This window comes from Haliaeetus albicilla, chromosome 2, assembly GCF_947461875.1.
Source record: "Haliaeetus albicilla chromosome 2, bHalAlb1.1, whole genome shotgun sequence".
NCBI classification, from domain to species: Eukaryota; Metazoa; Chordata; class Aves; order Accipitriformes; family Accipitridae; genus Haliaeetus; species Haliaeetus albicilla.
In genome coordinates this window covers 56266643-56288597 of record NC_091484.1, presented here as the reverse complement: position 1 = coordinate 56288597, position 21955 = coordinate 56266643, and the positions used below count along the sequence as shown (strand labels likewise).

The 21955-nt window shown below is 38.2% G+C and overlaps 1 protein-coding gene across 2 annotated transcripts in view; it reads left to right on the top strand.

Moving 5' to 3' along the window:
• ZNF804B (zinc finger protein 804B) overlaps window positions 1-21955 on the top strand; it is a 239725-nt gene that overhangs the window by 189931 nt on the left and 27839 nt on the right. For both annotated transcript variants that reach the window (XM_069775568.1, XM_069775572.1), the window contains exon 2: window positions 17715-17858. In XM_069775568.1, the coding sequence (XP_069631669.1) occupies window positions 17715-17858 (144 nt within the window). The remainder of the gene's footprint in view (window positions 1-17714; window positions 17859-21955) is intronic.

Genomic DNA, 21955 nt, shown 5'->3' with positions numbered 1-21955 from the left:
AGCCCATCAGTGACAGTGGTAGAGTCTCTGGGATAACGTATTTAAGAAGGGGAAAAAAACCTGCACAACTGCAGCTGGAGAGAGGAGTGAGAACATGTGAGAGCAACAACCCTGCAGACACCAAGGTCAGTGAAGAAGGAGGGGGAGGAGATGCTCCAGGCGCCGGAGCAGAGATTCCCCTGCAGACCATGGTGAAGACCATGGTGAGGCAGGCTGTCTCCCTACAGCCCATGGAGGTCCTCGGTGGAGCAGATATCCACCTGCAGCCTGGGGAGGACCCCATGCCGGAGCAGGTGGATGCCCCTGAAGGAGGCTGTGACCCCATGGGAAGCCCACGGTGGAGCAGGTTTGCTGGAAGTACCTGTGACCCTGCAAGGGACCCACTCTGGAGCAGTGTGCTCCTGAAGGACTGCACCCCATGGAAGAACCCACGCTGGAGCAGTTCATGAAGAACTGTAGCCCATGGGAAGGACTCACATTGGAGGAGTTCCTGGAGAGCTGTCTCCTGTGGAAGGGACCCCATGCTGGAGCAGGGGAAGAGTGTGAGGAGTCCTGCCCCTGAGGAGGAAGGAGCGGCAGAGACAATGTGTGATGAACTGACCCCAACCACCCTTCCCCATCCCCCTGTGCTGCTGGGGGAGAGGAGGTAGAGAAAAGCAGGAGTAAAGTTGTGCCTGAGAAGAAGGGAGAGGTGGTGGCAAGGTGTTCTAAGATTTGGTTTTATTTCTCATTATCCTACTCTGACTTGATTGGTAATAAATTAAACTAATTTTCCCAAGTCGAGTCTGTTTTGCCTGTGATGGTAATTGCTGAGTGATCTCCCTGTCCTTATCTCGACCCATGAGCCTTTTGTTATATTTTTCCTCCCCTGTCCAGCTTAGGAGGGGGAACAATAGAGAGGCCTTGATGGGCACCTGGCATCCAGCCAGGGTCAACCCACCACGGTCATGCACCCATGGCAGGTCTTCTCCTGTAGTTTCCCTTGAAAGAAAGTCAGCTGCATGAACCAAACTGACTTGTAGGAAGTGGAGAAGGCTTTTAGGTTTGCTTCAAAAGCTCGCTACTGCTTTGATCCAAAATGCTAATGCAGAGACAGCCACACTCTCTGAAGAACCCCTGCTTAAGGCCTGATTTTTATTTCTAGTGTAAATAGACAAAAAATTAAATAAAACACATCACCTCAAACTTAGCTATTTTAAGTTTCTTATCTCTGTGCTGTCATTAATTTTCTTTTGCCTTAAGATTCTTGAGTCTCTTGTATGAGATGCCCTGGCTGAAATACTTTGACTACCCACACTGTTATACCAGAGCAATGATTACACTGTACTTAAACACAAGGTTCTAGAATCTGATAAGAGCATGTCAGCAGCTTTTGGGGTCCTAGAGTCCAACCAAGCCCAGAAGCCCTTGACAACTCAAGAGACTAGAAGACACAAGTCTTATTTCAATGAAAAGAAGATGAATGCAAACATGTGGATCCACTGTTGTGCATGACAATACTAACGCAGAATTCCCATCTGCTTATTTTGCTAGAGGTTGCAAACAAAGGGAAAAATAAGCTAAATACCACTTAAAACTGTGGCACAAACAGACAATACGCAGCCCTTGCTCTTCCTCTAGTAACTTTGAAAAGCTTCTTCATAATCTACACACTGACACTCATTGCAAATGGAATTCATCCCAGTGCAGCGCACTAGTCAAGATCCTAATTTTTGCCCAAGGCAGTGCAGAGAATTATAAGCAGGTTTTCTATGCAGGGTTGAATTTCATCCAAAATTAGATGCCAGTGTCACATCATTACATTTCAGGGCAATACAACTAATTATCAAATGCAGGATCCGAGGAGAAATGAGGTAGCTTCAGAAAACATCTTGGTGAGCAATTAGTATAAAAAAAAGATTTTTTTCTTCGATACATGATAAATTTGTGGGCAGGAGTATAATTTCTGAATAAAGTAATATATGAAACGGGCTGGGTTTGTGCCTGTTGTATGAATATCTTGTTTGCTTTGTCACTTTAGTTTTCCATTATTTTATTGTATCCTGACTCCTTTTTTGTTTATGGGAAATATAAGCATGACATTAATTTCATTATCTTATTCTGCATGCAAGCATGTATTACATTTGCAAATGAAGAAGTGGTAAGAGAAGCAAATTCAGTAAGAGGGTTTATTATGCATGCATAACCAAGCAAGTGCTTGTTTTAGAACAGTACATCTTGAACAGTTGTGATAAGGATTGCCAGGATTTAAGTATGAGTTTTATGAATAGAAATTTTTAAAAAGTAACTACTATAGAAATTACTTCAGTTCATTGACCTCTGCATGTTTTATCTTGAGTAACACCACAAATTGTGATATTCATTATCAGACCGAGTTAAAATCTGAAACAGAGAAACAAGGGACAAATGTGGGTATTATTAGAACATGTAACTCGTCATAAACTCTCATTATTGTAAGTAGCCTCCTCTTCTACGACACCTTAAGTAAAAATGAAGAAAACTGCAAAAAGATGTTTTTCAGCACTAACCGTAAAAACAAAAATCTTGCAAACAAGAATTTTGTACATTCAAACTAATCTAAAATATTTGTTCCCATAAAATCTGCAGTTTGCTGTAAATTCCAAGATACTAATACTACGCATGAAGTGATGGTACCATAGGCTTACTTGAAGTGATTTGTGAAAATGCAGCTCATTAGCAGAGCCAAGTTCGTAGCAGAGATAGTGCTAGATTTCTCCTTGTGGCATAGTGTAATGTTGCAACATTATTTAGATTTAGTGATGCCAACTTCTGTTTCTTGCGAAGTCACACTTATGTATCTAAGCTCTGGTTTCAGTTCATAATACAGGTGGCCTATCCTCAGTGACACAATGCTATGTGAATGATACTAACATAGAAATTAATCATAAAACTTTTAATACAGAAACTTGGATATGTAATGGAATATTGTGACTTGAAATATCAGTAGCCATTTCACACAATATATTTCTATATTATATAGCAGTTTATGTTATATTATCTATAATAAGGTAATATATTAATTTAAAATATTAACAATACAGTAAAACAAATACTGGTAATAGTATATTTATTTATATTATATTAATATTAGCATTAAATTGAGGTATATATAGCATTATAAATTTATTATTGTACTAACGATCTAATAGTATAATATAGTGCATGTAATATGTATATTAGATGGAACTATAGTATAGTTTCATAGTTATACAATATATACTATACTAGATAAACTATTCATACTATATAAACTAAACAGACAGAAAGGTTGAAGCATGTATATCAACACACTGAGGATTTTTTTCACCTAGATAATTAGTATGAAGATTTTCTTTCTTTCATCTTCTATGGTTATATTTTCTCCTTCCTTTTCTCCAGTGCCTTGTCATTTGTTCCTTAATTTTCCAACCATCTTCATCTTCTTTGTCATATTTTTCCATGCTTTCTAGATAACTTCTCTCACTAAAATTATTGAAGATGTAGTCATGCAGTTCACTGGGCTAAGGCTGAAACATGGGGTGCTATTTCTGGCACAACCACAAACCTGCAGGCAAATTTTACTCATGTCATCTCACTGCTTGGTTTCACTTTTTCCATAGTGCTAGAAGTGTATAGTGTTGTACTGAGCTCCTCTGTCCTCCTAGTGATTAGAAAAGGGATGTGAATAAATGCAGTGCCATGTTCCCAACTCGATCAGAAAATTCACCTTACATGGGCAAGACATGAAAGAGGGGCCAAAAACTTTGTGAGGAATTGCTTAGCTATTTAATTTCAGAAAAGCATCCAAATGCCTGAAGGAAGGACACATAAAACTCCATTTTTTCTCTTGGTATTTCCTAATACTGTCTCATTAAACGTGCTGGATTTATGCTGGGCTCATAACAGGAAGCTGTGACACCTAATTCAGCTCTACAGGTTCCAGTATGCAGCAAGGCACATACAAGTTTAGTGCTGCAAAGTTGAGTACGGTGAGGCCAAAGTCCTAGCACTGCAGTCAGTGAGGGAGTCAGTCAGGCTTCAGAATGTTTTGAATATTCAATATAAGCTTATGCAACCATATGACAAATGGACTTAGAGATGAAGACAGAGATGACCATATAAATCACATATGGACATAGTTGCTTTTTATTTCCCTATATAAAACTTATACAGTAATGCCAGCAAAGCTTGTCACAGTTATTCTACTAGAACAAAATAGATTATTTTGAATATACAAAAATATCTTGTACTGAATTCATAACTGGAATTTACTATATAGAGGTCACTGAATATGATTGAGTGTCCAGCATTTAAAAGCTGTGTTCCTCTCAAATGGGGAAAAATAAAATTTGCAGGACAGCAGTAACTGCTAATATGAAGTTTGACTCTCACCTGGTCACCCTGGTCATGATGCAAATGAAGGTCTGATTGTTTTTAAATCACTATAGGCTTGCTTCCCAAATGGTCTAGTCATAGCCCTAATGAATCAAGTCAGAACTTCTGCTTTAGTAATTTCATACAGCATAGTACTTGTTTTAGAAAGGAAGGAGAATATCTCTAAATACAGGCAATGACACCTGACAAAAATATTATTCCCTGGACATTTCTACAGTGCACTTGTGTTATTCCCCACATATGTGGGGGATGGTTGTGAAAGCTTGCACTACTGAGTGTGCACGTTCTGTCAGACAGCTATGGACATTAGTGTGAGCCAGCTCAGAAGAATCCAGCTTCACATTAACACATCAAATCTCATACTGGCCAATTTTCTGTTCGGTTTTCCTGACAGTATATTGACAGCATAACGGAAAGCTGCTCAGGGATGAAAGTTAGACCAAAATCACCAGTGATGGAAATGTATCAGAATAAGTTGCTTTAAAACAAAATGTAAGCAATGAAGTGTCAATGGGATGTATAAAAATAATGAGGTTTAGAGACTGAGGCATGAAAGTTTGTGCAGAAGGGAAGCAATTAACAGAAGCAGACCATGTAAAATACTTCCCCTAAACTTGTTAATATATTTGCTATGCACAGCTTTTTTTTTTCTGTCCATCCACATTAACTCTTTGTTAAACTTTTCATTCATATTGTAAATACCAACTCAGTCCGAGTTACCCAATAGTTTAGAAATTACTTTCATGTTGATTACAGGCATATACATGACATCACGCAAAATACTGATTGTGGTCCCCAGACTCTCTCATGCTGTAGCCATTCAGTGAAGTCTCAATGTACTAGAGGACTATGTTGCTGCTAGAATCATAGAATATCTCGAGTTGGAAGGGATCCATAAGGATCATCAAGTCCAACTCCCTGCCTCTTGCAGGATTACCTAAAACTAAACCATGTGACTAAAAGCATCATCCAGACAAAAATTACTGTTTGTTTGCTTCTGCTTTCATACATACAGTTACATAACCAAATATTATTCTAGTGAAGCCAGCGGCAAGCCAGTGAGATTATAAGCAGGTTTTTTGTTTGTTGTATTTTGTACAAGAACAGGCAGTTTACTATGTAGGTTTTAAATACTGGGAGGAAATGTGTCATCATTAATTCATTGAGTTGTCTATTTTAATTAGATCAAGAGTTAGAGAGCTCACGCACTTGTATTCATATTCATTAAGGAAATACACCATCAAATCTGTTATCTAATAAGATTGTGCACTGTTTTATAACACAGGTGGTTGTGCTAGCAGGTGATCTAAAATTAAAGTTACAAAGTACTTCTGTTCACTTATGTAGCATTAAAATCATTAAACATTTAATGCAGAATCATGGTTCAAAAATAAAGAAGAATCCAGAGAGTCTGTAAAGGATATAAATTCAGTCTTTTTTTAAGAAGACTCACTCTTAAGAAATGTGACACAGTATGGCAGGAAATTTAATGATGGTACTCCTGGAGTTGAGAACTCCCCACCTGTATTTATAATAGGTGATGGTGAAGCCAGAAATATTCTTTCAAGTTGAGACACACCACCCTAGCTCATTTTTCTGAAATCAAGAACCTCTAGTGTTGCACTATGTTCAGTAAATTCATGGCATTAATTGACACCCCAGGAGGCCTCGTGAAACAGCATCAAGCTGTAATCAGCTGCTTGAGTTGTTGTCTCAGGAAGCCTCAGGTCTCCGTGGCAGCACTAGAAGTGCTCGTTAAGTCTGGGTAATGTATTCTCAACCAAGTACTTGTGACAGAATTAGCTCTATACAGTTATACAGTTTATTCATGTGAGGGGAGATGAGGATGGATCATCTTTTATTTGTTCAACAAAGTATCTATTTAAGATCTTTTGTGCCCCAGACACTGACATATTTATTTTAAATTGCATGTTGTATTCTACAATGCTATTCCTAATACCAACAGTCGTGTATAGTGAATTCAAGAGCACAATAGAAGTTTGCTATCAATTTGGTACCATATTAGTCTGTTACTCAAAAATATCCCAGAAGAAAAAATGTAGTCTTTGATTATAAAGAGTTATTCTTTTCCTTTTCCACATCTTCATTTCTTTTCAAATCTGCCTCTACAAGAATATACTCACCCTCCCTTTTAATAATTTTAATAATCTCAGGAAATGCCCCTGGATCTAAATTTTACCTTCTCTTTTGTTTGTTTTGTTTTTCCACTTATTATGCTTGTTATAGCTGGATCTTATGCTCCCATTAGAATCAGTAGAAAAAATTCCATTGACTCCAGCCACACTGGACTGTGCTAGACCCTGGGTTGGAGGTGGAGGTGGCTGCACCTCTGGTTTCTTGTTACCCACTTTCTGGGGAGGGACCGCACCGAGACGTGAGGATTGGGTGGAGCATTTGAGGCAAACATTTTTAGATAGCCGTTCATGCTATTTTGCAATATGTCCTTACCCTGGGTGAGAGAAGAGGAAGAGGATTTGGTGAGTGGCACCAAGGTGTCCTAACCGATCATGAGCATGGGAGTTTCTCCACACTCTTATGAGGGCCAGGAATTTGCACCAATCATATATTCTGACTAAAATTTCTTTCTTTTCTACAAATAAGTAATCAAACACACTGCAGACTCACAGCTGATTAATTAACATCACTACTGACTATACTGCCTGGTAAACACAAAAACTGCCAGGTAGGACCACAGTTCTGTCTCTGCCATGGGCTGTAAGTTGAAGGTAAGGAGGGACCAAAAAAAATAAAATAGGAGGAAAGTGAACAAAGCCACAAAGTCATGCAGGATCAGCTGTAAGTCGAGCAAGATACCATGGGCTGAAAGGATTCTGCTGTATGCCCCTGGAGTTGATGTACACTGAGCATGGAAACTGTGAAGAAAACCATTTGGCACTTGCGTCACATCCATCTACAGCAGCGCTCAGCATTGCTGCTGAGCCATCACTTCTTGTGTGTCTCCACTCATTTCACTAATGCATCCCCTCCTCCCTGCTGAGAAGAACTCCTCATGCTGAGAATAAAAACTAGCACTTTATCTTGAAAACTCTCTCCTAGAGGATGGTTGGAACTGAAGATGTGATGCAAGAATATAGACATTGCACAGAGGTTTTGGATTAGTTAACATTAATTCAATTTTAAGTCTGGAGATGCTGGACAGAGGCTGAATTAATGTCTTCCATCAAGAATTGTTTTCTACAGTCAACAATCAAGTATTCATGTCAATTCTTTAGATATGTCAGTAAATACTTTCTTCTGCTTGTGGACATATTCCTAAGTCATCACACAGAAGTAATTTTGGAAAGTAGTTGTTTCCCTTCGGGTGCAGGGGATACTACCCAGCAATTATTACTGCGTGATGGCTTTTAAGCATGGAATGGCATAGAGTTTTACTTTGGAAATTAGCATAAGGGTGCCATTAATCTGCAAGTTGAGTGCCCAGTTGTATTTAGAAGTTAAATGACTTTTAATTGCCAGGTGTGCTGTAGTGTGGGTTTCGAGCCATAAGCATTTGTCTAAAAAAGAGCTATAAAAAGTATTCCTTCCTTCCAACCTCTGTTCCACCCTTCCTGTTACCCTCCATTCCTTCCTATCTTCCTCCTCTCTCCCTTCCCATGCAATTTTTTCAGTCAGAATGCAAATATTATACTTTCATTTGGCAGATGAATGAAAAGAATTTTTTTGCTTTGGCTTAGATCAGCAGAATTGTAGCATGTATAAAACTGCAGAGTTAATAAAAAAAGTATATAGAATTTTCCAACTTGCATGAATGCATTTGGGGAGGGGCAGAGGAAGAGATGTATATGTGTGTGTAAGTAACCTTCCTTTTTCCATTTGGACATTATAGAGCAGTTTGAAATTCTTTCTTTTTCACTTGGATAACCTCAAGTGCTGTGGAAAGCCAAAGCTTTGATAAATCAATGTTTTGGGCTTCTTTGGGAAAAAAAAATGCAAAAAGGGATGCATGAAAAGCTAATGTGCAGAAATACCTTGCTTTCTGATTAAAAACATGTCATCAAATGCTACACAATGCAATGATGAGGCAGTAATTTATGGGGAAGTTTTAAGTGAAGGTGGACAGTATAGATATAATTCAAATATATGATTAATGCTTACCCTGTAAGACATTTTTCTGAAGTAGATTGCAAACATACATAAGAAAATAAATTGATCAATCTGGATTTACTAAAAGTCTATTAATATTTTATCATAAAAGTAACAATTATTCTCTGTTGCTATGAGCAATAGAAACTCGTTGATATTAGACATATTGCATCATTTATGATATTGAACTAGTCTACATGAACTGGCTTTAATATTATGGTATCTGCAAAGAAGGAGTCAAACAATATTAAAAGAGAGACAATGTAAATGTTTAATGTTATTGGTATTAAAGACTATAAAAAGCTATCTGATCTCATTAGCCTGTATTTTATGAAAAAGGCACTTAATAAAAAAGGGTTCTAACAGCCTCGGATGAGTTGTGTGATAACTATTCCTGTGCTCATAACAAATACTGTCTTTTCCTACACAGTTACTGCATGATCAATATCATTATTTTAAAGTGTTTTTAGCTAACTCAAATATGAAAGACACTGCATGTAAGTTAAATTCCGTTGTGTTCTATAGAAGAAGGTTTTAGGTCAAAACATACAAAGATCTTAAATTATGTCAAGTAAGTTTCATCTGAAAAGAGGTGTCAGACAAAGAAATACAACATCACACAATCTATTAAATGCTGTGCTGGAACGGGCATTGTACTCTAAAAATTGCAATTGGAAAAATGAGAATGGTAAGAGATAAATGGAGGACTAACTCTTCAGATTAATTGATAATACCTCACTCATCAGAAAAGAGGTAAAAGAAATGATGACTTGAGAGGAGGAGAAAGTAGTATGAAATAGTGAACAAATTGAAGGAATTGACTTCAAATGGAAGGCAGACAATAATGTCAAAATCAGATTCACTGAAGGACTCACACTTGTGCAGAGAAGCAGGACTATAAGGAAAAAGTGAGTGATGTATTTTTTTTCTTCTTCTGTGTAACAGGAACAGTTCTTCTGTCCAACTTAGAAAAAACATTTCTATTCTATCTACATTTTAAGACAGTCAGATTGAAATGTAATTTTGCTGAAGCCTTAGTAGGGAGTCTAGATTTGCAGCAGTCACACCAGTCACCATATCTGCAGAGTAGCTGGAAACATTCTGAGATCCTCTATAATTTTCTGTCTTTTGAGTCTTACCCATGAGTCTCTTAGAATTTGCTTTTAAATGCCTAGAATATAATCCTAACAGTAGTAAAATCACATTTATTTCCACCCTTATCCCAGAAATCATTTCAGCCTCTACAACCGTGTCGCAACCCGGACAGTTCTGACACCCTTTGAGTTGTCAGGTTGTCCTTTAGTCATATCCCTTCATCTTTTGGGGGCTGTTGCTCTAGTTAGAGAATGACAACAAGTTTATTTATTTTAATGGCAGAGTTAATATTTGGAAATTGTTATTTAATTACTTCGTACCTAGAAAATACTTTCAAAATAATAAATCAAATGTTAATCATAGCACTAATATAGGACAAAGATTAACAATGAAGCTCAGAGATAAAAATCAGGCAGCATTACATATCATTAAACAGATTTAGTATAACTGTAGATTTTCCTAAATATTCAAATCAAATTTAGGGGTTTTTTAGCATAGTCAACCAAACCACATTGTATATTCCTTTTCATAAATGTATCATGCTCCATCTTAAAATGACACCCCCTACTTCAATGTGAAGGCTGTTCTTAAGTCTGTTCTGCTGATGAGAAACCTTCTGGATTCCACCCTAAATATAGTGAAGTCTTTATGTACCGTTCATTTAGTCTTTACACTTGAGTGTAATTCCCTATCTTTTTCGGAAATACCACATTTGCTGTATCAAATATTATTATTTTTTTTTTTTTACACCTGCATCTCACTAGTTGGCTAATACATGGGAGCAGATCCTTCATCATCTTCTGTTTCAACTGGGGGTTGCCCCAACCCAGGTGCAGGGCTTTGCACTCGGCCTTGTTGAACCTCATGAGATTCACATGGGCCCACTTCTTGAGCTTGTCCAGGTCCCTCTGGATGGCATCCTGTCCCTCAGACGTGTCAGCCACACCACTCAACTTGTGTTATCTGCAAATTTACTGAGGGTACACTCGATCCCACTGCCTATGTCATTGATGAAGATATTACAGACCCCTGAGGGACACCACTCATCCCTGATCTCCACTTTATCCCTTCATTTTTTGAAATGGGTGATATAGCTTTCTTTCCTATTTATGTTATTTCCATTCTAGTTCTAATATCCCCTAATATCCTTTGAGCTGGTTATTTATCCTAGAACTCTTGTTTCTGTACTGTATGGCATTCCAGGCAGTTTTGTTCACTTAAAGAAATTACCTTTTGCTAATTATTTCCTTTAAGCTCTTTAAATACATCCCTTTGCAATGAAAAATGATCTAAGCTCTCAAATTCACTTTATTATATATTTCTTTTAAAATTAAACTGAACACATGCAATTTTGTACATAACTTTCAGTTAGGTACCTAATTCTCTTTTCAAGTCAACTCCTGATCACATTTTCAGAAAATCTAATAGGTGCAGCTGCTTAAGTTCCATCAGTTTCTGAAAATGAGGGGGAAAATGTTGAATCATATCGAGATGTTTAAAAAATGCCCTCTATATTCACAGCAAAGATTTTTAGTGGTTATATGCTCCATTTATAAAGTGTTTAGAAAATCTCAAAGTACAAGTCCCTTATAAAGTTACCAGAAGCAGCAATGTGTCTTAGAATACAAAAGATTTGCTGAAGATCAGAATCGCTCTGCTGCTGTTTTTCTTTGAATTCATATGTTCTATAAGGCTGATTCCAATCAGCACTGATGATTTTTGATAGTAAATAAGTTAGAAATAAGTTTATGACTCCTTAAAGTTACAGCTCTCTACCGTCTGTCCTATTAGTTCCAGCAGGTTTGTACTCTGAAAGGCATGTAGGACCTGCTAAAAGCATTGCACTTCTCAGGTCTCAGCATTCTAGTAGCAAATGGAAGTGCATATAATTGAAAATGCTGCAGTAATTGCCTGAGTGTGAAAAATATGAAGATGTATTTATTTGCAGAAGTTAGGAGCTGCCCTCTCTAAGTCAGTTGAGAATGACAGTATTTACTGCTTTTGAAGAAGAAAAAATTCCTTTGCGATAGATAACTCTGTAACTCCTCACTGTAGATCCCACATTGGCAGAAACTATGCAAAGAGTTTTCAAGGTGGAGAATGGCAGAACATGTGTGAGGTAAATGAAAATGTTCTGTATTGCTCGCTATTGCAGCTGAACAAAATGACTTGCTTTTTATTCTATCTCCACAGCTAAACTTCCCTAGGAAATTCTTTAGGTAAGACAGCATAGTCTTCTCCAGGGAAAAAAAAAAGAGTATTCAGGGAAAAGTTCATTAATTCAACCATCCTGACGTTCAGTTGCCTATCCTAATATCAGGACATTTGCGTGGTTCTTAAGTTTCACACTGCACACAAGTACTGTGATTACTTCCTGCATTCTATCACCTACCTACTGAGTTTTAGAGATCTTTGAAAATCTATTTTGCTGTAGCTGCAGAGGAAAAGATATAAGGTCATAAAAATTACAAGCAGTTATCCCAAGAATTGGTGAATGAGGAAGAAGTGGTGAATGAGCACTCAAAATGAAATTACTACAATTGCTGTCTCTACCCACCCATGTGCAAATCCTGACCACCCAGAGATGTTCTGTACCAGCCCAGGCAGATCTACAGATTTCCTTCAAAAAAAAGTTACTTACAAGTGCTCACATGAATGATCCAATGAAAATATGAATTATAGATTGAAATCTAGTTTGCCTAATTTAAGCATGTAACTCTCTTTTAAACCTCTTATTCCTACCGTTCTGCTCAAGGATCTCCCAGGTACAGCTACATCTTTCTCAAATTGTGGGGACCAAAACTGCCTCAAAGGCTTCATCTGCACTTTGGTCTGCCCCAACAAGCAGGCTTAGTCTCTCAGGCCCAGCAATGTAGAAAAAACTGCCAGCCACCCTGCATCCCAGGGCATACTTGGCCTAAGACTCCTCAGGTCTGTGTGGCACCCTTAGGTATAGTTGTTATATTTATTTTTACTTCAGTCTGCCTGAAAAAGTCTGTGGGCTATGTTAAAACACTGCCTGGGTAGTTCTTTCGTGGCATGATGCTGCACGGGTTTTTATGGCATGCAAATGTTGCTTGCCTTGGGGAAGGCCATGAAATTGGGATGCCTGGAGGAATGCAGTTTGATGGTTGTTGGAAAACTACACAGGGCATGGAGAGCTTGATGAAGTCTCACCTTTGGTGCCTGTAGAGTGTGATCCCTGAACTGAATGTTATTCAAATGAAAGCCTGAGAATGAACTACCACATGTGGAGAGGGGATGATGGAGGGCCAGGTTCCAGGAGCCAAGTTATTTGCTGGTGTAGAAGTACCCAATAGTATTTTACAGCTGACATTTCACCAATACTGAATCAAGTGGAATCATTACCCTCAGCATCTTACATATAACACTACTATTAACATGTCAGAATGTGATTTGCCTTGACTTTCATTGTTGACTTTCATTTAATTTCTGTTCCACTCTAACGTCCTGGACATTTTCCCTTGCATTTGTGTTTACTCAGCTATTTACAATCTAGTATTGGTGAATGTGATTTCCCTCTCCAAAGTGCAGCACTTGACACACATCTTACTGAATTTTATCTTGCTGATTTCAGACCATATCTCAAGATTATTACAGTAATTTTGAATCCTGATCCTGGTCCCTAAAGCATTTGTATGCCCTGTACTGTTAATTAGTATCATTCATAGATTTCACACATAATCAGAGTTCATTTTGTCATCTGAGTCACTAATGAAAATGTGCTTAAAATTCTTACATGTTGAATATAATTCTGTAGCTTATTCATGTCCTTATATTTGTCCTACTTCTCCTTTAACCTCTAGTCTGAGAATCCCCAAGAGGCACCTCAGCAGTTGCGTCAGTATTTAATACTTGTACTCGTATCTAAACTGGTTCACAGAATTGTATTTAAGTTATCAAACTCTGACAACTCTGATTGCTTATGTTCCCAAAGAGGGAGCAGTCTGTCACTTCCTGAGCTCTGCCTTAATGTGAGTTAGCTGTTCTGTCACTAATTTTGCATTCCAATTTAGAAATAGGTGACCAAAACTGGGCTAATGATGTTATATTTTTCTTATGTTCTATTTACAAGCACTATGCATTTATTCCACTATATTTGTAGAAATCCATGGGTTTATAGAAAACTGCCTCTGAATGTTTTACTCTATCAAGTGACCTACTTTTCACCTTAGTCCATTTGAACATAGGAGGTATATTTACTATCAGTTACTGAGGCAGGCAATGTGGTATTGTTTTGTCTAGATCAGCATACTTTAATGCACATGCAGTCTATTAAATATCTCTTACAGACTCTGGATTTAATAAATGATTTCTAATTGACTAGGTGTCAGTGGCAACATTCTAGAAAACTCAGTTACATGGGATTTTTCATTGATTTTCCCTATATCAGAAAATGAAATGTCAGATACCATTAATTGCATTTTCACAATAAAAAACACACTGCAAAAGTAGCTGCTAAGTGAAAGCACTTCCCGCCTAATGCACAATAGAAGTATTCTTTTTAAATTAATCCAATATATAAACATTTATTACAGTTATGTGCCTCTGTGGGCCAAATTGATGTGAAAGTAATTACAATCTATAATATGGAACCATTTTGCAGGCTTCTAGGAAAAAAAATACGTTCAGGTGTATTCTGCACTCATTTATCCTTACACAGTATACTATTTGCATCCAGCAACATAGAAGGTGGTTAACCCGTGGTTTCTAGGACTTCTTACCTACAATGACTGCATCATCTCTGACATCAGCTTGCACTTACTGTTGTCCATGGTTCAAAGACAGAACTGCTAACTAATGTTATAAGTATACATGTTAACCCAGTAGTAAGTAGTGTATGATCCGAAATAAAGTTTATGAGACTGTGACACACGTATTCATTACCATCAGTGGTCCCCAGTTCAAATACATTGGTGCATCTTTCCTGCCTTCTTGTGTCTGCATTGGAGTAGTCAGGTATTCTTGATCACATATGTTTTCTACAGATGTAATTCTACAGATTTTCTTTCACGTGATCATATTTATTATGCCAGGATTGACCACCGGTCTCTGTAGTCCTAGGGAAATTATATTAGCAGTCTGGATGTGAAAATTCATTTGACTACGCACAATTTAGTGTAGTGCTAGAAGTTCTTATGCCTTTGTAGAGAAAGAAAAATCCATGACCTTTCTAAAGTATGTGATGCAGCATTCAATTTCCCTGCTTCTGATCGATAAGCAAGCAGGAAATTATATCTTTTGCCATGGTAGACAAGCATAATTAAGCAATAAGGCAATGGAGGTAGTTGTGATTATCTCAGGATGCACCTGGGAGCTGCCTTGTTGCTATTTTAAAACATCTTTATGCTAAGGGAACTGTATTAATTTCTGCTGAGAAAGATAAAGTTGGCAGTTTGGAATGCTCACGAGCAGCAGTTTCGGTTGTGCTTCACAGAGAGTAATGTAGTGTGTTCACCCCAAACAATTAGGCTTCTCCTTCAGCAGAAGCAAAGATGGAGCAGGCTGTGAACATTTAATTGACAGTTCAGACCTGGGGGAAAAAAAAAAAAGGGACCCCAAAAAACAATTACGCTTTGGCTGGCTTCCAGTGAGTGCAAAACTTACATTTTTACCAGTTTAAAATAAAAATATTTTGCCCCCAACACTTGACTTCCGGGAAACACATCTCTGCATAATTAATGCTATTGCATCCACATTCTAATTTATGCTTTTTAATTATACCAAAGGCTCAGTGAATAATTAATGCTAGCAAAACAATGGGTCTGAAATGTAAACTGAAAAGTATCACTTTTTAATGGGCTTTGTAGATCTAAATAACTAATGAAAGCTATTTAAGTGTTTGATTGCAAGTGTATTTCCCCCCGATACAATCAAGTATTAACCACCATTATTGAACAGGGTCTCAAGTGGAGAAATGTTAGCTCAGGCTACCTGTTTTCACAATTGGCCAATCCAAGTATACCACTGTACAGTAACCCACCTGAGCCATATGCAAGCAGGAAAGAGATTTATTTGGATTTTGCCCTGTGGGAGGGACTGACATGTCATTGGTATCATCTGTAAGATGTAAAATCAAAATTCCAGGCACAAAATTCCTCTTTGACCTCCTGTCTTCAAGCAGGTCGGTTCATGCAAGTTCCATGGGGAGATTTAGAATTGAATGTAAAGAAATACAATATAGAATTCATTATCCCTGAGTTCAGCAATTTAAGAATTAAGGATGTAGGCCAGGTTAGTAATTTAGAGCCTTGCAGTGGTCAACAGAGAGAGATAGCACCTCTGGAGAGTTTCATCTCATACTAAAATAGGTTTTTGAAATAGAAGGGATTAATCACCATTTGGCTGTGGCTATCATTTTTCTATTTCTTCCAGAGGAAGCTTAGATTACTGCCTTAGACTGTACAGCTAACTTCTAGACAGTCTAGTTTAGGGAAAGTTAATTTCACTAGCAACGGCAGCCTCTAAACTACTGTGTGAGAAAGACCTATTGTCACCAACCTGATGGCATAAAGACCAGGGCAGAGCACAAGGACTCACAGTGCAGAGCTGTCCGAAGCTCAGCGTGTCACACTGACAACCAGCACCCCTGCTGCTTGGCCAAGTCTCAGGTTCAAAATACGTGACACTCATTAAGAAAGTCCCTCCACCTCTGAAAGGCTCAGAACGTGCATATGTGTTGATCTGGTGTGCCCAAAGGCTTGCCTCCACCCTGGCATGGTTCCTGGAGCAATGCTGGGCAGCGTGATGTGCTGGGAGCAGGGTGTCCCAGATGTGCAGTGTGTCCCGGGTTTGGGGTATTCTGAGTTTGTCACGCAAAGGGTGGTGAAAGCCTGTAGACAGCAGACGGCCCTGACTCCATAGCATAGAAAGCCTGGTGTCAGAAAGTACCCATTTCTTTAGGTGAGTAAAATGTTAGAGCAAATGATGAATTACTGCAATCCCTGGCAATATATTACGTACACTCAAGTAATATCAGCTTGTCAATACCAATATGAAATGAATTGCCTTTACCAACTTTTTTGTTCATGTTTTCCATATCACAAGTTTGCTCTTTAAACTCTAAGGTAAAATTAAGAAAGTGTAGTAATAATAACAGTATAATGAAGATCTTGTAAAAGAAATAAGGTTCACAAAGCCTTCTGCCAATTTTGAATATCAGGCCCCTTGTTTAAGTACATTATTTGGAGCTCAGTAACTTTTGGCTCCTATGTTTTAAGTTTTCTCTTTTACCTAATATTATACATTGAAATCAAAGTACTTGACTCTCCAGAGCACCCATCTGAGTCATTAGGGAGACACTGAGGGGGACTACGTAGGAACTAATTGTGTTTCCCCTGTTTTCAGCTGTGTTTGCTGGAGCCTGGACATGAGCTAGTTGAGCTAGTGCTCTTGTCGGTGGTTGTGGTCTGTGTTGGGTCGGTGACAGTTACATTCAGTTTGGGTGGTCTGGATGGTGTGTCCCTTCATACAGATATGGGGAAAGGACAGGGTGGCATGGAAAAGGCTCCTGCTGAGGTGGCTGTGCTCCAGGGAAATCTCAGCCAGCCATAGCCAGCTGCTGCCTGGCCCTGCTGAATATTTCATAGAAGGTAGAAAGCAGAAGACAAAAGATAATCTGCCTTAGTATCGGACTAAAACTAGTTTCTTTCTTCTGAGCAATAATACCTGAAAGAGTAGACACATATTGGTGCAAACTGGGACAGCGCTGTAACAGTTAACAGACTAACCTGCGTACATCCGCCTGGTGACTTACGTCTTCTTCATTGCTCAGCTTTCTTCCCCAGAGCTAGGCAGTGTCCTGCCGGTATCGTTTTACACCCCCATTCCTCTCTACTGTTCTCACTACAGTACCTACAAAAAGTAGTAGAGAATAATTATGCAAGAAATACAACTATTTTATTAAACCCAACTTAAGACCAAAACCTCCTTACTGTGTACTTTGATACTAGGATGGAGCCCGGTGATCTAGCAGTCCTAGTCAGTCCAGTGTTTTTAATGTGGATGACAAAAATAGCTGCTGAAGCATGAGGTCACAATCTGTAGCAAAGTGTCTTCCTTTGCTTCTGCCTTTGCAGGACTATGCTGAGAAGGAGAAAGCTGCAGCCAAGGCTCTGGAGGATGTGAAGGCTAACTTCTACTGTGAACTATGTGACAAGCAGTACCACAAACACCAGGAATTTGACAACCACATCAATTCTTACGACCATGCTCACAAGCAGGTAAACCTGACAAATGTCCATGCATATTACAGCAGTCCATCTTCCTTCTTCATTGATTGTGGGAGGTTTCTAAATTCACTCAAGTAGAAGACAATTTAACATTTGATGCTTTTTACTTTAACGTGCTATTTTTTCATTAAAATAAAATGTAAAATACTCATTGTTTTAATCTTCACCACAATTTATTTTAAGCCCCTTCGACTGAAAGATCACTGTCTATAGTTTTAGGTAGGTGCTCAGTACCAATATTCACACTGACTTTGTTGTATTTAAATGTGGAATTGCTTATAAACTAGAGGGAGGGGGAGGGATCACTTCCTCAAATATCCAGGTTCCTCTTTTGGATGCAGAAGGCATATGACCATGCTGTTTCAAGCTGGTCATGCTGATTCAAGGACAGAAAAGCAGTTTATTTTTTTAAAAAATGCATATGTTTCTGAAGTTGAAATCTATGTCTCATAATGTTTCTCAGGGTGGTTCTGCCTTGCAAGCAGAACGTAACATAAAATAACAGCTACTTTTGAACAACAAGATACTGGATTCTTCGGAAAAGATAATAGATGCTAATTGTTTGTCATTGCTTTTGTATCAGCTTTATCAGATCTATATGTGGTAGGTGTATCTTACGCATACACATCTATTATCCTTCTATGTCTGCTTCCTGCATTCTAGTTTTCCTCCAATTTTAGAAAAATCCATATTTCAGTTGGCATTACAGAAAGAAAGTGCAATTAATTCACATAAACACTCCAGAATTACAAGAAATTGTTTGCAAAGTTCAGGAATGAGCATTTCTGAACCTCTGATGAACAGATCGTAACTGATAATCTAAGATGTAAGAAGTTAGAACACATAGCAGGATTCCACAGATGTACATTTTTCTCCTGTTTTCTACTAGCGCTTACATGCATTACACAGTTCAAGTTCTTGTGTATTGTGTGTATTCAAGTTGCCACGGTATTAGTGTCTTCTGGGTGATCACACTTCTGGGTGCACAGGGGTCAGCATCTACCTTGCAAATATATGAATCATTTAGAAGCTGCTGGTATTTCTGACAGAGGACTAGAAATAATAAATGCTGAGTAAAACAAACAGCACTAAAAGCAAAACTCCTCACTCTCACTGCAAGTAATCTTATTGTCTTTTGCAGTATTATAGAGGATGTAAATCAGCCTGGAATTTTCTGTGTGCATCTATCACAGCACTGCATTAAGAAACTGCCTAGCGTCTGAAGCCCATCATGCTGAACCATCCTGCTGAATTCAACCAACCCACAGTTAGCTATCCATGCATATTAATGGGACTGTTTTGGCTGATCACTCCCAAACCAGAGCTAGATTCATCTAATGTACTTATGTATTAAATCAAAAGCAATTCCTCACATCACCATTCCATTAATTAATCCATAAAAAATGGTTATAATAATGCAAAACAAATGCTTTTCCAGATCCTAAACATGTGACTCTAATCCCTATAAATCCCCATTTGCTGCACAAAGAATTTTTTACACCCTTCAGCTGTTTTTTTAACTCACCAGAAATGCATCTGAACTCAAATGGATCCATTTGTGCCCTTCTCTCTTCACACACACACCCTGCAAAGAGCAGCTTATGTAAAACAACACAACCTGCTTGATGCACCATCTATGACTGGGTTGTTGAGCAGGGGAGGTTTTGGCAGCTTTCTGTTATAAAAGGGAATGTTTAAACAATAAAACTCTTCTTAATTTTTAGGTAAATTTAGTGCTTTAAAAGCTGCCAGACATAGTACTGGGAGCTGAGTCTGCATGGAAATGCATGACACATACAGAATATCAACTGGCAGTGCAGGCTCACCCCATCCTGCCCTTTCAGATGTAGTTCAGAAGCTCAGTTAGCAGAGGATTAGCTAGCTACCCTCCTGATGTGACAGGGTAATTCAGTTTCTTCTCCTCTCTCAATTCCTGACTGCTCCGCCAAGTCTGGGAACAGCATCAGTTTGCCTCTAGGAATAGTGTGGATGCGCCCTTTTCTCTGACTTTTATAGTCAGTCACAGAAGAGCCTTTATTCTTCTTACTTTTATCAGAGTAATCTTCAAAGAAAACAAGTTAATTTATGGTTTCCTGTGGTTTTAGTTAGCTTAGTTTCAAAATGTTTGTTCTGGGAGGGATTGTAGCCACCAGAAAAGCTTCTTTCTCCTAAGGTATGTTTTCTGTTTCCCAGCAGAAATTTGAGGGTACTTTTAGTCATCCTCAAGGATATTTTCTAAGCATCATTCTTCTAATGGAGAGTAAATTAAAATGAGGGACTCTTTACATCTCAGTAACAATACAGTGTAGTTCTCCCATGTGATTTCCCATTTAAATTCTCCTACTTCAAAATTTGTATTAAAGTTGCAATGCTGTTTAGAGGAGATATAAAGGCAGAAAAAAGGATATTGCACTGAGTACTTCTGTTTCTCTTCCAGAGGAAACAGATTTCTTTCAAAGAACTATGACTCTAATCTCCCAATATTATGGTTTTATAAAATTAATTTTATGATCCATTTTCTTATCTATGATTTCAACCAGTTGTTAAAGCAGAAGGTACTGAGTCCTGGACCTAGCAGTTGGCACACCAGCCATTCCCTTCCCTGTCCTCAGAGAACTGCAAAATGTTTTGATGACAGTCTGGCCTTGTTTGCATAACTGATCTTTCTGCTGTGTTAGGTTATTCTAAAGCAGTATACTCAGAGAGGCTTTCTCTCTCTCTCTCTGCATGCCACATACATTCATACTTATTATGTAAAAATACTACATATGTATGTGTACATATACACACACATATGCATAGAAAGAAAACTTTGACAGAACATCAAAGATCTTCCCTGCCCATATTTTCATTATCTTCTAACTGTGTAATAGCCCTGGAGGGGTCTAATATGATTTATATATTTTTGAGTAATATTGCCTGAGTATTAAGCAGCTCTTATTTCTTTGGTTGTCTTGACAGCATTAGTCTTAATTAATGTTGCCAACATCTTTCCTGATGCACTACTCTATAATAATTTTTCACTGATATTACCTGTTATTGGAAATTAATTTCTTTCAATGCAAGGCTGGATAAAGTGAACTCAGAAAATCTGTTTGAGTGGAAGGCTGTGCTCCCTCCCACTCAGCTCTACCTGAGCCCTCTGTTGTTAAGCCTGATATTTAACAAGGCTGGTGTGGGAGTGCGGCTGACTTTCCTGGGAGCACCTAAACTTTCATCACCGTACAGCCCTGTGCATACATGTCTCATTGGCTTAGCACATACCAGCTAACCCACTTGAAATCAACAGCTTTTTTCCTTTGTGTTTTTCCTTTGCTATGGGATCTATGACTTTATAAATTCCTGGACAGCAGTCATGGGCAGTAGCACATTTGATAAATCTCTAGTATCTGTCATGAAGCATCAAGGTGAACGATGCTTGCTATCACTTGCTTGCTGTGTTCTCTGCAACAACAGTTAACTGCATCAGAACTGATTACCTTGGCTCTGTCGAAACTATCTGAACGTGGAAAAGGATAAGGGTCCTGGTGTGAATTCGTTCAAAAGCGATTAGTATATAGATAATCAATATAGGCTGCTGCCTGAAAATGTAATATATGTAGATGTATGTTACATGCTAAGATGAGAATAATATGGAAGTATAGAATTTTTAACAGGGTTGTTAAGTAAGTCATGCGTATCTATAAAAGGAAGCCAAACTTGAGCAGAGGTGTCTATTTGGCTAACGTTATTAAATGGAATCTTTTAATACCTCCAGGTCATGCATAGCATTCATCTGTTCAGTTAATGTTGAAGTAGTTGGAGCTTTCAATTTTTGTATAAATAATCCTTAGCAATCAGCAAGGCTTTTCGATGTCAGAAAGGAGAAAATCACAAACCTGTTCCATGTACTGCAATGTAATAATTGTGATGATAATGATAATAATAGAAATAAGCAGCAAAGAAAAACAAGACTGTATTGCCATCTTGGGGTTTCTAATGACAAAACAGGTCTTTTAGTTTTGTTGTCAAAATTTAGCCATACAGTTAAGTACATCACATTCTCTCATATGAAAAAAAATCTAAATTTTAGTGTTCTTGAAGCAGGC